This window comes from Mastigoproctus giganteus, chromosome 2 (assembly GCF_048544385.1).
Source record: "Mastigoproctus giganteus isolate SK-2022 chromosome 2, ASM4854438v1, whole genome shotgun sequence".
In the NCBI taxonomy this organism is placed as follows: Eukaryota; Metazoa; Arthropoda; class Arachnida; order Uropygi; family Thelyphonidae; genus Mastigoproctus; species Mastigoproctus giganteus.
The window spans coordinates 163,194,548-163,212,402 of record NC_143576.1 but is presented as its reverse complement, the minus strand read 5'-3'; the positions used below and the strand labels follow the sequence as shown (position 1 = coordinate 163,212,402).

The 17,855-nt window shown below is 36.9% G+C and overlaps 1 protein-coding gene across 3 annotated transcripts in view; it reads right to left on the bottom strand.

Moving 5' to 3' along the window:
- Dora (zinc finger SWIM domain-containing dorado) overlaps window positions 1-17,855 on the bottom strand; it is a 729,579-nt gene that overhangs the window by 162,763 nt on the left and 548,961 nt on the right. For all 3 annotated transcript variants that reach the window (XM_090389614.1, XM_090389612.1, XM_090389613.1), the window contains exon 17: window positions 8,090-8,282. In XM_090389614.1, the coding sequence (XP_090245740.1) occupies window positions 8,090-8,282 (193 nt within the window). The remainder of the gene's footprint in view (window positions 1-8,089; window positions 8,283-17,855) is intronic.

Genomic DNA, 17,855 nt, shown 5'->3' with positions numbered 1-17,855 from the left:
TCAACTTCCACAACGACAGATGGATGTTTGTTCCAGCAATTAACCACCCGCTAGCTAAAGGCAAATTTCCACACATCTATTCTATATCTGTCTTTTCTTAATTTGAATTTATGCCCCCTTAGGTTCATAATCTGAACAAGTGGAAGGATCCCATCAGAATTCAGTGTGCTCAACCCATTCAAGGCCTTATACACGTCAATCAGATCACCGCTTTCAATAAACAATCAAATAAATCAAATCAAAATGAACTAATGAGACTCGTGGCAGAGAAGTAAAATGCATGGGATGCATATAAATTATCAGGCGACACAGAAGCCTATGGCAGATATAAGCTAGTCTGTAATCAAGTCACAAAGGAGGTTAGGCAGATGAAGGCATATTATGAGAAATCTTTGGCAAAGGATGCTAAGAAAAACAGCAAGGATTTCTTTACTTATATCAACTCTAAAAGGAAGGGGATGAATCAGAATTGGTCCACTTGATATCGATGGTTCAACTGTTGATGATCCTGCTCAGATAGCAAACAAACTGAATGAGTATTTTGCATCTACAAAGATGCATCTACATCTTTGTACATTCACACATGAAGAGTTATTAAGGACAGAAAATGCCAGAAGGTTATCAAATTGTAGCAGGGTGCTTAATGATTTTGTAATAATTTAGAGCAAAGTGGATGAGAAATTTTTGAAGTTAAACATAAGAAAGGCACCTGGGGTGGATGGGATCTATCCATTTATATTAAAGGAGGCGGCAAAGGAACTAAGCAATCCCCTTAGCCATAATTATGAGAGCATTTGGAAAGACCTTGTTAGAAATGTCTTTCCAAATCTGTCTCGTAGATGTCCTGTTTCTGCTGCATGCCCTTTCTACGGATACATCCTGGGCACTGTTTTCTGAATTTTCTGTTTTCTTCTGTAATTCCTCCTCTCCCTCTGTCTTCCAAACCAATCTAAAGAAGTGCTGCAACCAGTCAACATCTTTCTACTGTCCAAATTCAAACAGACAAACCCAAATCTCCTCTCTCTTATTTATTCCTTTAATTCCATTTTCAGGAACAAACTATTTTCTGAAAATTACAATCTATAGAAATTCAAGTCTAATGTTAACAAATACCTTCTTTCACCTTTTTAACCTTCAACCCATGATCGGTACTAAGTACTATAGGTTCTAATACCTCTTGTGCATAGGGGTTTCATAATAATAACAATTAAAAAAAAATATATCTTACTGAATACTTCAGGAAAATTAAATGTGCATTATACAATATTTCTATCAGTCACAATTAAAAACTGGATAAGCTGTTACCAAAAAATAGGACAAGTATAATATTGTATATCTCTATCATTTTTTAAGGGCACAAAAGAGTAACAATGATATTAAGAGTAGCAGATCTCAGGATTTTCTCAAAAAGTGAAGGGCAATGCTGAGAAAAAAATTGTGATTTAGTATTAAATTTGAAAAATACAGGAATGGGATACATTTAAATTGAAAGGGTGGGTGCAAGGATATTTGCTGATTCTATCAAGGTGGGTTAGGTGGGTCGAAAATTAGTAGCTCGGGGGGGGGGATCCATAGACAAACAGATTAATAGCAGCCACAGGCAGCGGTGTTAAGTAATTGAAGAATTGCTTCTATTGAAACATACAGCAGCCTGGAAAGTAGAAGTTAAGGATTTAAAGGTCAGCTCAAGGTCCTTGTGGAACGTGCAAATAAATAGACTGTGTTAGGGTAACTAAGTTTGATAAATTTGAAGTACTGGTTAAGTCATCAAATACAGATATTATAAGGATATCAGAGTCTGATGTCAGGGAAGCGAGTAAGAGAGGTAAAGAAAGTATTATTCACGTGGGAACTAACAATATCAAATGTATGTGACCCGACCATCTGTTGGATAAATACAGGACTATGCTGAAAAAATGCCGAGTTAGGGCAGAATGTGTATGTTTCTGCTGCATGCCCTTTCTACGGATACATCCTGGGCACTGTTTTCCGAATCATTTCTGCCCAGTGAGCAATTCTGCCCACACATGAAAAGGAGAGATTATATGCTGAAAGCCTTGAGAGAATCTGCATGGCTCTAGCAAGGAAATTTTTATCAGCATGGCTCTAGCAAGGAAATTTTTATCAGCATGGCTCACATTTGTAGGTAGAAGGAATCTATTCTGTAGAGAAGAATCTATTCTGAAGGTGATGCAAGGACTTTTTTCCACTATCATTGAGGATAGCTTAAGGGTTCAAAGAAGCTGCTAGTTAGGGGAGAAGAAGAATAATTTAGATCCATGTTTACTGATGACATGGGTCACCTCAAGAATTCTTGTTTCTTGCCACAGCAGCCGATATTGACAAGGAGTGTGTCAGGAAAGTAAACTATAGAAGGTTACTTAGTCAGGAGTATGTGAATAAAATAATTGAATTTTAACTCCTGGTTAGGACAACTAATGCTGACATAATAGGACTAACAGACAAGTGGTGCAAACTGGAAATTAGGGATGACAGGTTCCACTACGGCATGTTTTTTTTTTTTTATGAAAACACCAAAGACAAGAGGTATTAGAACTTATAGTACTTAGTTCCATGCATGGGTGGAAGGTTAAGAAGATCAAAGAAGATACTTGTTGACATTAGACTTGAATTTCTATAGATTGTAATTTTTTGGAAATACTTATGAAGGAAGAGTGTTCCAAACAACAAAAATTAAATGAATTGTTCAAATGAATAATTGATTTGAACAAAGGTGATGCAAGAAATTTTGCCAGTATCATTGAGGACACCTTTAGGGTTAATAAGGAATAAGAAAAGTTGGTTCTGTGAGTGTGAAGTTCAACAGTAAAGGTTATTGTTATTTTGGTTTTTTTAGGAGCATTAGCAACTAAGGCCATACTGCTCCGGGGATATGCGGTGGTCATTCCATGACCTTTCCGCATCCTCCGTATTTGGTGGGCACGGGCTCGAACCCCGGTCTAATCAAGAAGCGTGTGCTACGCACTGCTGCTCCTGCCCACCTGGCTATGGAGGCGCCTTCAACAGTAAAGGATGTTGACTGATTGCGGCACATGTTCAGACTGCTTTGAAAGAGAAAGAAAGAATTATAGAAGCCAAATCAGAAGAAAAGTGCCCAAGGAAGTATTTACGGAAAAGGCATGCAGCAGAAACACAACATCTATGAGACAGAGAGTGGAGAGCCTCTGTAAGAGATGAGTCATTAATTAACCTAACTGCATTCTTTTGAATGGAATCTAGAAGCCTGGGAGAGATTTCAGGGGCACCGCTCCAGATGTGGGCAAAATAGTCCATGGTAGGGCGGATTTGTGATTTGTACAGAGTGAACAGTTGTTTGGAAAAAAGTAATGCTGAGAGCGAAAAAGAAAAGCTAGTTTTTCAGTTGAAGAGGAAGCAATACTTGTAGTGTGCTTGTGCCAAGAGAAAACAGAAGTCAGGGTAATTCCCAGTAGAGATATATGATCTTTGCCTAGAAATCAGTATAATCGAAGATAAGCATAGAAGCAGAGGAATCCTTTTTGCAAGATATATGACAGGACTGAGTTTTAGAATGATTGAAATCAACTAAGTTATCTTTGCACTACTGGAAAATTACCTGTAGATCAGCATTTAAGGAATTGGTAGTGGATATTTGATAAGTTGAAGCTGTTGGTACAGTGCAAGGTTTCTAAAACTGGAAAGTTGGAATGCAAAGTGCTAACATTAGCAACACTATGGATAGGATTTCAGGCCAATGAAAGAAAGTCATTGATATACAAGAGGAAAGGAGTGGGGGAAAGAACTGAACCTCGGGGAACACCAGCATTAGTGGTGAAATTAGAAGACAGAGCCATCTGGCATCACTCACAGTGAGCAGTCAGTCAGAGAGAAAAGTGGATATGCAATTATAAAAAACAGTTGGATATGCAATTATAAAAAACAAACCATAAGATGGAAGCTTATTTAGAAGACCTTTATGCCAAATACAATCAAAATGCTTTGAAATGTCAAGAGCAACTGTTTGAGTTTAAGTTAACATTTCCACTGAATTTGTCTACAGATGGGTAACATAAGCCAGAATATCACCAGTGGATCGGCATTGATGGAATCCAAAATTCCATGTGATCCACTGATCAGATGGAAGATTTCTAGATAGTTTCTAAGAGTTGGCAGTTAATTTATTTCTCCATTACTTTAGAAAGAGTAGAAATAATGGGATGATAATTGGGGGAGGGATTTGTTACTCTTTATAGGAACTGGCTGGAAAGAACCGAAAATTCAAGCAGAAGGGAATACACCTCTGGAATAAGAAAGTGAAAAAAGGAGACAGAACAGGCAAGTTCTGGAATGCAGGTTTTGAGAACAAGTGGAGAAATATCATCAGGACCTGGTGCTTTTTTAGCATCAAGATTGTTCAGAATCCTTCTGACCCTTTTGATGGAAGACCACAGAAGGCACTGAATGGAGTGAACTGGGAATGGTAGGAGGTGATTACAAGATCACCAATACACGAGTTGGAAGAAACGTAAGATGCTAGCAGGTCAGCTTTATCTTTAGCTCAGGTATCAATAGAACCATCTGGTTTTAACAGAAGCAGGAACAGAGATGGGCAAAAGTTGCGACCAATACCTTTGGGAAGAGATCAGAATGTCCGACTACCATTTGGACAAGAAGCAATTTTTCTACTGTTAGCCTGTTCGAATGTAATTTGGACTGATTAATAAATACTTAATAATTGTTGCAGGCAGAAAGTGAACCTGTAGATTTGGATTCAAGCCAATTGCGATATGCACCATTCTTATCTTAAACAGCATTAGCACATTTATTGGAAAACCAAGGTTTAGATAAAGGACGAGATTAGAAGGTTGAGTGCAGAATAAAGGAATTCATCCCTACAAGAATAATTTCGCTCGCATAATCTGAGCAAACATTGACATTGGTAGATTTTAAACAGTAATGTGACTAAGAAAAAGAAAAGAAATCTTGTAGGTCATCTCATTTTGCATTCTTGCAATGCCAATCAATATGAGGTTGAGAATGGCCAAGAGAGAAAGACTCCACTGGAGAAGAGACTTTCATCTAGTTGTGATCTGAGGTGACCAGAGGACCACTCACCTTGACTGTGTATTTAGAAATCCAAGTTGGCTATGTGGTTAGGATAGTCTGGTATTTTGGTAGGTAAATGAACAATCTGTGCAAGGTCATTAGTAATTGAAAAAGCCTCGGAATCTCATTTATAATAAAGATAGGTAGTCTAGAACCAGAGTGTGTTTGCCAGGAACAATAATTGACGATGTTACCAACAGATTGTCAGATTTTAAGGGAGGTAAAAAGAGAATTATTATTCATATGGGGGACTAAGGATATTAAGTGTACATGACCTAACCATCTGTTGGAGAAATACAGGACTATGCTGAAAAAATGCTGCGAGTTAGATAAGAATGTGTGGGTGTCTGCAATTCTGCCTAGACATGATAGGAGGGACTATATGGTGAAAGCTTTATAGATTAACTCGAGACTTGAGGGAATCTGCAAGGCTCTAGGGGGGAAATTTTTATCACCATGGCCTGCATTTGTAGGTAGAAGGAATCTATTTTGTAGAGATGGCTTTCATTTGAGTGCAAGGATTTTTGCCAGTATCATTGAGGATACCCTAAGAGTTCAGGGAAACTGCTAGTTATGAGGATGAAGGGTAATTTAGATCCGCATTTATCTGATGATATGGGTCAAAGTAATGCCTGCACTCACCTCATGAATACTTGTTTGTTGCCACAACAGCTGATGTTGATAAGATGTTCTGAGGGTAGCAATGTTTCAAATGAGAGGGAGGATACAGCTTGAGATGCACACCTAAATAAATTCAAGGCATGTGTCAGGGTGGTAAACTATAGAAGATTACTTATTCTCAACTGTGTCTACAGTAATGTCAGTGTTGTCAGTAAAATGGCTAAATTTGAACTCATGATGAGGACAACTAATGCTGATATAATAGGGCTAACAGAAATGGGGTGCTACTTGGAAATTGGTGATGATGATTTCCACTACGGTATGTATAATGTATTTAGGAAAGATAGAAGGGGGTGGAGGGGTCATGATTCTTATCAGAGAAGTATGAACCTGCTCCAGCTTGAGAGTGTGAAAAGAGGGAGTAATCTAGAGACCAGAAGATTGTGAAGAATATGACGGAGAGTCTTTACATGCAGGTAGAATGGGCAAGCAAGCGAGAATGTCTTATTATTTATTTATTTTTTTTTTATGAAAACCCCAAACACGAAAGGTATCAAAACCTATAGTACTTACTACCGTGCATGGGTTGAAGGAGAAGTATGGGGAGAGGGGGTTTGGTTTGGTTTGGTTTTTAATGGCACATTGGCAGCTAAGGCCATAATGCGCCAAGTCAAGGGGAGGGGAGAGGGGTATGCCGAAAGCTTTGCTCTAGAGACTAAACATGGGTTTCACCACTTCAAGCCTCCAATAAGCAAAGTGGTGGTATTTCACCGGTTGATGAAAGTCATCTACCACATTATGGGTGACATTAATCTGTTCCAGATTGACTGGAATAAGTGGGAGGGTAACTCATAAATAAACTAGATGATTATTATATATAGCAGCATGTTACAGTAAGTACTATGGGTAAGAATATTCTTGACCTCATCATTACTAACGATTCAGAAGACATCACAGGACTTAAAGCACAGGAACCATTGTAGAAAAGTGATCACGAAATAGTCAGTTGGAAGATGAAGAAAGATGTTGCAGTAGTTAAAGGTAAAGGCACAGATTTTAACTTCAGAAGAGGGAACTTTGACAGTTTAAGTAGCTATATCAGTGAACTGGGTGGATTGTCGAAAGATGGCAAATATATTTGAATTATGGAATACTTTTAAAGCAAAAATAACAAAAGCAATGAATGCATGAATACCTTTAAGAAAATATTGCCTAAATTTTTAAAAATCATTTAAAGGTAAAAACACAAAGCTGGATTAAAAAAGATAATAAATGCCCAAATTTCATGACATTTTTAATTACTAAACTAATGATCAGATTATTCTTATTAGATATGGAAAAGTAATGAAAATCCGAATATGTCACTCCATTCTTTCATAGTAAATAGTTTTTATATGACTGTTTAAAAAATATAAGAAAAAAAAAAACTGGGGGGAGGGCTCCTTTCTCAGCAGTGAAATGGTTCACATATAAAGGCATATACAATGTCTCTTTTCTTCTAGGTGAATGGTGATATCCTATAAATATACAAAGGTGTATAGTTACAAATACCACATACTAGGTAACTACAGCAAAATGGCTTTCCTACTTGAAAGAAAGTGCGTAGAGTCATATGATTTCTGCAGGATATGGGAATAAAGTCCCAGAAATTATTTAACAATGGTAAACTAAAGTTCCAAGCAACACATAAATGAAGTCATGTCTAAGCAACAAATATTTTTGGTGCAATAAGTTCAAACAAAGCTGAATAAACTTTGCAGATAAACCTTGAACATGGCAGTGGTTAGACTATTATGAACAGTACTTGACCATTTACCATGTCTGACCTTCATCTGTTTGGATCTTTGATAAACAACTTGTAGGGAATCAATTCATGATGACAATGAAATAAACAGCCTTTAAACTTGGTTGAGGCATGCCCAAAAGTAAAAAGTGGCTATGTTAAAAATTTGTGCACTAATAGGACTTCATTTATGTGTTTTTTTTTTCATTTTTGTGTGATTAAATGTCTTTTCACTAACAATGTAAACTTACTTTACAAACTGCCCTCAGCACCATAACACAAGGTCCAGGAAACATGAGATCTCTTTTAAATGCATATTGCAATTCCTTTTGAATGAGCAACATATATAAATCAGTATTGATTCACATATGTTTGTTCATTATATATATAGTAAAGATATATTATTTGTATTTTTACTATATAATAACAAAAACTGCATAATAAACCAAGTGATATTTCTGTTTCTTTGTCTTGTCTTTTTCAGAATCTTAGGTTTATGTTTATACATGCATGTATTAACTCATCATACAATTAAAAGTATATGTTAATATATTTGTTTTATGAACCAAAATAACCAAATCATTGCAAAACTTAATTTACCTTTCACTATCTCGTGGTTTTGAGCGCTTTCCTTTATCTCCGGAGGAGCTTGATGCAAAAGAATCACTACTTCCTCCACTACTTCCACTATCACTACCAGGTCCACCTGGCCTCATCCATGTTCTTCTTACCATAGTTGGAGAATTATCACTTGATGTAGTTTCTGGAGCACTGCTATCAATACTGGCCATGCCTTAAAATGAAAAATATTTTAACCAAACATTATTTTAAAGACTTTAACTTCTCTAAGTTTGATAAGAAGATTCTTCACATTTAACTAATGATATGCCTCTGAAGTGAGAAAATTAATCGGACAAGTTTTTCTACTTTATTATGGAATTCTAACAAAGTTTAATGTATTGTTATTATTAATTTATTTTTCGTTAAGGCTCAGTTAGGATAATAATTTAAAAATAATCAAATCATTAAGCACAAAATAATATGTGAAAATATATATTGTTCAAAAATCAAAAAAGTTAAAAACATCTGCATTAAATGCCATTCCTTGGCTACATAACACCCAGGAATTCCAAATAATCCCACTACCATACTATGTAAGAGATATAAGCAAACGTAACAAGGACTTATAGGCATCAATATGTCTGGAGTTTGTACCTAACATAAAACTAATCAACCAAAGAACCCAAAAGGGACTGCAAAATAATTTATACTTACTTCAAACAATACACCAGACGAATGTATAGCAGATTATTTTTGTAGTTGGATGAACATGTTTGGATATTTGTCACAATAGACTTGACTAATTTCAAACCTACTGAAGAAGTGCTGGGATGTGAACCAAAAAAGTTAGTTACTTTGATTGCTGCCAAGTACTATTATTATTATTATTATAATGACAAAGTAAGAGAGATTTAAAGGAATTACATTATCATACATGTTGTGATCATTTAGTTACTGGAATATGGCTCCCTGTTGATTTAACTTGGATTTATATTTTTAAGGAAGATGCCTCATTCAGGAAAGATGGTGATCTGTTAGAACGGGTGCAGAGAAGAGCAACAAGTTTTGCAAAAGGAACAAAAGGGTATTCTTACCAAGAATACACAAACTGCAACATCTCGAACCTAGAACCTGCAAGGAGGTCTGATTGGAGTAATGCTGATGGCTTCCTTACTTTTTTTCAGACAACACACAATGAGAGGAGCATAAATTTAAACTGAGAAGGATGGTTGCAGGATACATTAGGTAGAAATTTGCATGTGCCAATAGGTAGTTTGAATAAATTTATGAAAGAACTAGACAAATTATTTAAAGGGAATGACCATGTTGTGAGAAGGGTGTTTGTTTTTTTTTTTGGCTGATGCGGTATAAGCTTTCTTACATTGTTTGCCACTGTGGGGACAATAGAGAAGGTGACCCCAGAGAGTCAATGAAGCAGACCCATGCCTCACCAGATGAAAGGAGAGGGCATATCCTCCCCACCAGGGGAAGGGGAGTTAAAAAGGAGAACCAAGCAAGGGAGACCAGTTCAGATCGTCAATAGGGGTGCTGAGCAGAAAGGCTGCCACATCATTCAGAGCCCAGTCTGGTATTTTGTCATGCTTGGGACGCAGGTCCCAGTAAGAGGTGGTTGTCTTCTAGTCTAGTTCTTCATGTTCTTTATGTAGGTGTCTTATTTTTAGTTCATTCTAGGGTCCCTTGTGGATGTGGTCCCTTACGGTGTCGTCAGTCCTGCACGTTGTGCTTGTTTGGTGACTTTTGGCAGAGTGATGTAGTCTGATGTTTGGTAAGAGGCCGATCATTCAGTGATGCTGTTGCATTGGGTTGGCTGTTGTGGTTGTCTCGGTGGGAAAGTCCACTGTCTCGCAAACAGATTTTGGGCATATTTTTAGAAAGCTGTGCAGTTTTCTTCTGACTCCAGGAGGTACTGCTCTTGGTCTCTGGGGATTAAGTGGATTTCTTGATTAGGATGGATCAGAGATCCTCATAGAGGAGGAAGCGGTCCCATGTTTCCAGTTGTCCACAGTAGCAGTGTGGGCCATTGGTGAGCCCAGTGCAGCAAGTTTCTTGTTGATTGTGCCTTGGCCTGGGGATAGCCAGGTTGGGGATTTTGGGAAGGTTTTGCCTACATCTGGTATAAATTTCTTGGTAATTGATCCTTTTCAAGAGGTCTCCCATTTCTGTTGCCAGACCTGTTGCAGGTATGCGGCAAGTCATTTTTTTTTCTGTTGGCTGGTTGTTAGTTATATCTGTGGTATAGTCTAGGAAGGTGGTAGTTTTCCCATTGGCCAGGTTAGACAGCATGTCCCGTTGGATGACTTCCAGGTCTAGCGAGAGGACACCCATAAGGACCTGAAGGGCGTGCGTACTGATGCTGTGGCACACGTGTGGTAGTGAGTAAAAAAAGAGCACTGAATCGTTTCCAGCTTTCTTTGGTTGACTGTGGTGGTTGCCTTTCTGAACCAAACGGCAGCAGCATATGTGACAGCTGGTATAAATACTGCTCTGTAGAATAGGGTGAGCCTTCTCCTTTTTAGCCCCCAGTTCCTTCTTGTTATTCTTGCAACTAGTGCAGTATAGCCGTTCATATTTTTCTGTATGTAGAGCAGATAAGGTTGAAAGGAGAGGTTTTTATCCAGGTATATGCCAAGGTATTTTAACTGTGCTACCAGTGATTGTTTTTTTGTGAATTTTGATTAGTGTGGTTTGTTCAAGTCAAGATGGCCTTTCCGGAGGATTGATTCAGTCTTGGTAGGGGAGATTTCTAGATGGTGATGCATTGCCCTGTGCTGCAGAGTGGAGACTGCTCTGTTGGCAGAGGCCCCCAATTGGGCTCTGTTATCTGCAGCCAGCATCAGTACCATATCGTCGGCGTAAGCCTGGGTTTTCACATTATCGAGGTTTAAGTTGAGGAACTCGTCAAGGACTATGCTCCAAAGAAGGGGATCGAGAATGGAGCCCTGTGGGCAGCCTCAAGGGACTTGTCGGTTCACCTGGCAGTAGGGTGCTCTTATCACAATGCTTCTCTGCGAGAGATAGTGTTTTATGCAACCAAGTGAAGGCTGAACCTTTTATCCCCCTCAGTGCATGTGTTCGCTGGGAGCCCTATTGCTGTCATTGTAGGGTCACATTGCTCCTGAGGCTGAGGAGCTATATAACTTTACTGCAGGGTCATTATCAACCATTTATTCAACTCAGTGTATATGTATGTATGTGTTCTCTGTGAACCTATTGCTGCTAAGCTGTTATATAGGGTCACATTGCTCTTATGTCAGAGAAGCTATATAATGCAATGTTCCTATGTAATTAACAATCAAGTGAAGTCTGAACTTTTTATCCAACTCAGTGTATATACTAACAACACCAACACATCCACTGCATATCTCCCTGGCACATAAGATATGTAGCTGTGAATGAATCTCAACTGAAAATTAATAGTAAGCTGAGGTGCGAGGGGGGGTGCAGTGCAGAGAGAAAGGAACTGAATAAGTGAAATGAATGGAAGTATGTGTGTGAATGTAAAAGAACATATATCCCAAGTAAGTTTTATATGTGTAGCTTCCAAGTAATTCAATCTGAATTTTAAGATGGAATTAAATCAATCCTCCTCTCCACCATCAGTGTGTGAAAGATTGATGCATGGAAAAAAAAATATATATATATAAAAACAAAATGTAAGAAAAAAATCATGAAATGGTATTCAATGAAAACTGAGTGATTGAAGGTAATAAAATGTGTCTGTCCCATCTCTGGATAGAGGATGGGCATATGGCCCTAAGCACATCCATGCCATGGCTCTTTAGCTGGCATGGCATGGGATGCTAGTGCTGACACTGGTCAGCAGGGTTAGACAACTGGCCAGTGTGGGACAGAGCCCCTTACAGGTGCTCCATCATAGAGATTCCTTTCCCTATATTTTAAATCCTACCACTTGGGGTGGTGGTGGTTCTCTCCTTCCCCTACCTCTCCCCCCACTCTTGGCAGCACACCTCTCCTTTTTTTTCTTTTTTTACTGGGCTCTCCCTGACTAGCCTTGGCTACCCCAGGGTTCACTCCGTCAGTGCTGGATGGCAAACTAGAGGTTTTTGTTTGAAAATGCAGGCCTTTAGGCTAAGCAGCCAGATGACCAACACTAACTTGCAAAAATCAGGCTTTACAGAGTTTGTATTCATCACATTGATTGATGCGGAGTTGGGGGGAACCCCTCAGAGCCACATTACAATTAACACTATACCCTATGTTCAACTAATATGTTCTGGCTCTCCAAGTGGCTTGATATAGTCTTGGTTATGCAGCTGGTCATAATCTTGTATATCATTGGGAGACAACTGATAGGCCTGTCTGGATTCTATTGGGTCTCTATGGAGTTATTATTTTTATTCTTAATTAATTTATTTTTGTTGCTTTTACTGGGCATAAAAAGTCTTTAGTCTTGCTTTTAATTTTATGAATTAAATGAACATGCATTTTTTTTTATATATGTTACAGGACAGTTCATGTGAAGATATTACTACTTCAATTTGCAGAAACTACATGTAATTCTAACATCTTTCATATGTAATGAGAAAATTCATAAATAAAAAGAATTTCAATTATAAAGTGTGATGTTTGTCTTTTTTTTTTTTTTTGTTGTTGTAATCGTGATAATAGTGATAGTGATTTTGTTGTAATAGTGATCTAAATAAAAGAATGCTACTAAATTACTTTTGTTAAAGAAAATAACTAACTCAGCAAAAAACATCAAAATTTAGCCACAGAGAATTGTCTTCCACATTTTTCATTGATTCCAGATTCTCTGTATTTCTGTGAAGTATTAAAAAAAAAAAAAAAAAAAAAATGTATTAGTGGCTCAGGTTACCAGGTAAATGATGCAGTGTTCATAGAATAAAGGAAACGAATTAAATAAAAATTAGAACTGAAGTCAAAAGCAGTACAATTCATTCATTATACTGAAACCTAAAACAACAGTTGAGATTAGTCAGAATGACAGATGTAGATTTATGGAAATAAGGTCAAATAAGTAATACTGTAAAATATAATGGCTAGACATTGCCAAAAATGCAGCCTACAAGGATATTAAGATGACAGTGATGTGTGCCAGTTGCAATAAACATTAATAAATACAGAATTTTCTGGGTTCAGGTGGGTGATAAAAGGTAAGACAAGTGCACTGGCCTCATTGTACTGAAACTTGCTATAATTAGCCACCTGAATCCAGTAGTGTGTATAGAAAAATCTTTATTTATTAATGTTAATTGCAACTGGCACATATGACTGTCATCTTTCTAAGATACATTTTTAGCAAATGTCTGGCCATTATATTACAAAAACCATTAATAATGTTTTAAGGTATTACTTATTATATGTATGTGAAAACATAAGTAAATTACCATATTATACTGAGAAATGAATAAAAATTATATACGAGGGGAGAAAACGGATGAATTTGAACCAAGGAAAGAGAAAACAGTGGCATTCAACATTACCACACAGCTACTATAACCGTTAATGTAAACTTGCCGAAACATTTACTTATATTATATTATATTTCACTATTTTTCTGCTGTTTTTGGTGTCTTTTTTTTTGTATTAGAATAACAATTAATTGTGAACAGCTCATACTAATAATCAGTGAATTGATATACTGTCCATCACAATCATATAACTAGAAAATTCTCCAGGAACTCTTCACAATGTTTCAGCCTGTTTCAACATGCTCAAACTGGTGGCTCTACTGTCTATGTATTTTAACATGTAACCGGAATTAATATTGTTGTCTATGAGAGTGTCTACTCTATATGTTACTACTCTGTCATGGCTGACGTAGCGAAGTTTACAGTGGCTACATGGTGTATGCATCAGCAGTGAACTGCAGCCGAGTAATTTTTACCGTTGCGGAAACAATGTCGAAGAGAAAGTGTTAAGTATTAATGATAAAGTCAAGGTTCTTCATGACATTGACCAGGGTTTTAAGAAAAAAGGTATTGCTGAGAAATATAGCATACCTCTAAGCAGTTTATCTATGATTTTAAAGAATCAAGAATCAATTTTAAATGCAATTGAAGGAGGAGCAGACAAGAAGCGAATTAAGTTGTGTATATACGAAGATGTTCGTAAAGCTGTTCTAAAATGGATGCAAATGATAAGTAAAAAGAATATACCAATATCAGGTCCAATGATTAAGCAACAAGCTCTGAAATTTGCACAGTCCCTTAGACATAGAGAATTTAATGTGAGCACTGGGTGGTTAGATAAATTTAAGCAGCACCACAGAATTGTGGAAAAGGTTTTTGGAGAAAGTGTTAATGTAAGTGAAGAAGATTGCAACAGTTGCAGGAACAACACCTTAAAGAAGCTTTTGGAAGAATATGAACCTAAGGATGTTTTTAATGCTGACAAAATAGGTTTATTCTTTAAACATTTACCTAATAGAACACTTGCTTTTAAGGATGATAAATGTTTTGGCAGAAAACAAATCAAAGAAAGAATCACTGTGCTAGTTGGAGCCAATATGACAGGAAGTGAAAAATATAGACTTTTAGTCATCGAAAAATCAAAAAACCCAAGATGTTCCAGAGGCACAAAATCATTGGAAGTTGACTGCACCTTTAATAAAAAAAAAGCATGAATGACAGCTGATATTTTCGAAGAATGGATATTAAAACTAGACAAGCATATAACAAAAGAAAAATCGTGTTGATTACTGACAACTGTCCAGCACATCCTGCCAGTATTTCTGCCAAACTTAAAAGTGTGAAGTTGTTTTTACCACCAAATGTAACATCAAAACTACAAGACTGCATTTCTGAACTGGCTAAAGTTTGGACAAACAATGTCAATGAATACACTATTCAAAATTGTTTTTGGAAAGCTGGATTTGCTTTGAATACAGAAGTCGAACAACAACCAGACGATGAACTGTCCCTTTCACAATTGAAAAACTTTTGGACATTATAGACTCATCAGGAAACATCAAAAATGATATAACACTGGATGGTTATGGTTATGTAGATCAAGATCTGGCTACAACAGAACATCCAAATGAAGATGGAATACTTCGTTGTTGTTAGGGGCATTAGCAACTAAGGCCATATTGCTCCGGGAATATGCAGTGGTCATTCCCTGACCTTTCCGCATCCTCCGTATTTAGTGGTGACGGGCTCAAACCCCGGTCTAATCAAGAAGCGTGTGCTACGCACTGCTGCTCCTTCCCACCTGGCTAAGGAGGTGCAGATGAAATACTGCTGAATAGTGTTAGATGCAACCATGATCACAAAGAAATTAATGATGATGCTGAAGATGCATCAGAACAACCCATAGAAAAGCCAACTTGTGAAGAAATGATTCATGCTTTTAAAATGGTTTGTCTGGGTGCAGTTTTGTGAAAATGTTCCTAATAATGTTTTTAATGCTCTGAATAAATGTGAGGTTTTCTGTGAGAATCAGACATTTTTTAATTGTACTGTGCAAACAAAAATTACAGATTTTTTTAAATTTGTGATACTGGCAAAAATTGTGTAAATGTAATTTAAATAAATATATTTTTGAAATAAGTAGATTCATTTTCATTTTCTAATCAGATAGCAATTTCCAATAAAAAAGATATTCTCTGTATAACGAAATTTCTCTATAATGAATTTTTTCACTGGATTTATCGAATTCATTATATGGAAGTTTGACTGTATATGACAACTTGGCTACAGCCAGCCTCCATTAAATTATGTGATGATTGTTCCTTATTTCCTATTTATGTAGAAATATCACTTAGTAAGATATTTATGTAAAGTAAAGTGCAGCCATTATCAACCCACTGCAGGGTGGAAGCCTCCTCAACAATTCATGCTGAGGGAAATGGACCATAATCTGCCACGCTGGTCCAGTGCGGGTTGGCAGATCGACCGTATTCAGCAGTCAATATTTATGTAGTACACTGTAAATCAGATTCTGTGTAAACAGGTAAAGTCACTCTTCCTCTATAATATATGTTTATTTGATGTGAGATGGTGACTATTAAACCGATATTTATTTTTATTAATAAAAGAAAATGTTTATTTAAATTTATATAACATTTATTTTCAAAGTCTAAAAGTAGATGTCCCTCATATCCAAAAAAGAAAAATCATTCCGTCTGGTCTCTTTCTTAAGCCATTCTTTACTTCTATCCATTCCCATTTTTTACCCAAATAGTTCTGTTTCAATATTATACACAGATATGAGAGCAGCTTGATAAATTCCTAGCCTCTCGTAGAAAGGAGATACAGTGGTACATTGGTTTGCGAGCATAATTCGTTCCGGAAATGTGCTCGTAATCCAAATAACTCGTATATCAAAACGAATTTTCCCATAAGAAATCATGGAAACCCAGATGATTTGTTCCAAAACTCAAAAATATTCATATACTGTAAAATGATTAATACAAAATGCATACATACCTTTTCATATTTTTAATATTTAAATTTAATATACATAAAGCAATCGGATTTGTGGTAGGACGACTTTCACTGTCACTAACGGAATCATTGCTATCTGTTGACTCTTTCTTTTTGTGCGACTTTAACAAGGAACCTCTCCAATGACACTTGCCTCCTCTTGAGAATTTCACGGAAATATGACAATTGCATTGTCGTTAAACAGATTCATCGCTCGCACTATTACAAAATGAGGAGGCACACTTGATACACATAAACAAAGCTGCGTACGTGTAGCAATTGAACAAATAACACCGTAAAGGCAGAGATACACTATTAACATCTCGCATTTTACTAAAGCACATTTCTAGGGGTTACTACCATAAAACAATTTCCAGTTATGTTCCTGCTAGTGGAATCTGTTATAAACTGGTAGTAAACTAGATCTAATTGCATTTGCGATTATACTGATAGCTGAAATTGTGTTGGTTTTTACGTTATTATGGTGAAATGTGTTTCCCTTTCACTGATATAAAAAAACATAAAAAAAAAAAAATACATTTTCAGAATCTTCTCTTCGTTCCTATCATGTTGCTATCAGTTGGGGTGATTCTGCATTCGACTGCCATTTCTTATAAACACAAAGGCGAATTGTGCATAAGCGAATTCGGTTTGTGTTATATAAGCTATCGTTCGCGTATTTATAAATCGTGTATGATCGAATTTGTGTAGTGTAAACACGTTATACGAGGATTGACTGTACTCGTATTGCAAGAGCTAGCTCGTTTATCAAGTTAAAATTTATTGAAAATTTTTGCTCGTCTTGCAAAACACTCGTAGACCAAGTTACTCGCAATCCAAGGTACCACTGTATATGTCTTTTCAAAAACTTGAACCCTTATATGAATGCATGCAAAGTGTGAGGGGCCTCCGTAGCCAGGTGGGAAGGAGCAGCAGTGCGTAGCACATACTTCTTGATTAGACTGGGGTTCGAGCTTGTGACCACCAAATACGGAGGATGCAGAAAGGTCAGGGAATGACCACAGCATATCCCCGGAGCAATATGGCCTTAGTTGCTAATGCTCCTAAAAAAGCCAAATAACAATAAAGTGTGAATGGCTCATTATGGGTAATTTTAATTTCTCCACCAATTAACTAGAGCAAGTGGGAGGGGAAACTCACCGTGGGGAACAAAACAAAATTTAAATGAATTGGATGACTACTATTTGTATCAGCATGTTAGGGAAAGCAATACGGAAAAGAATAGTCTAAACCTGATCATTACCATGAACAAGATGACATCACAGGGTTGACAAAATAGAAATATTAGAAAGGAGTGATTTTGGAGTTTTAAGTTGGATGATGATGAAAGAGGGAGCAGTGTTAAAGGCAAGGGA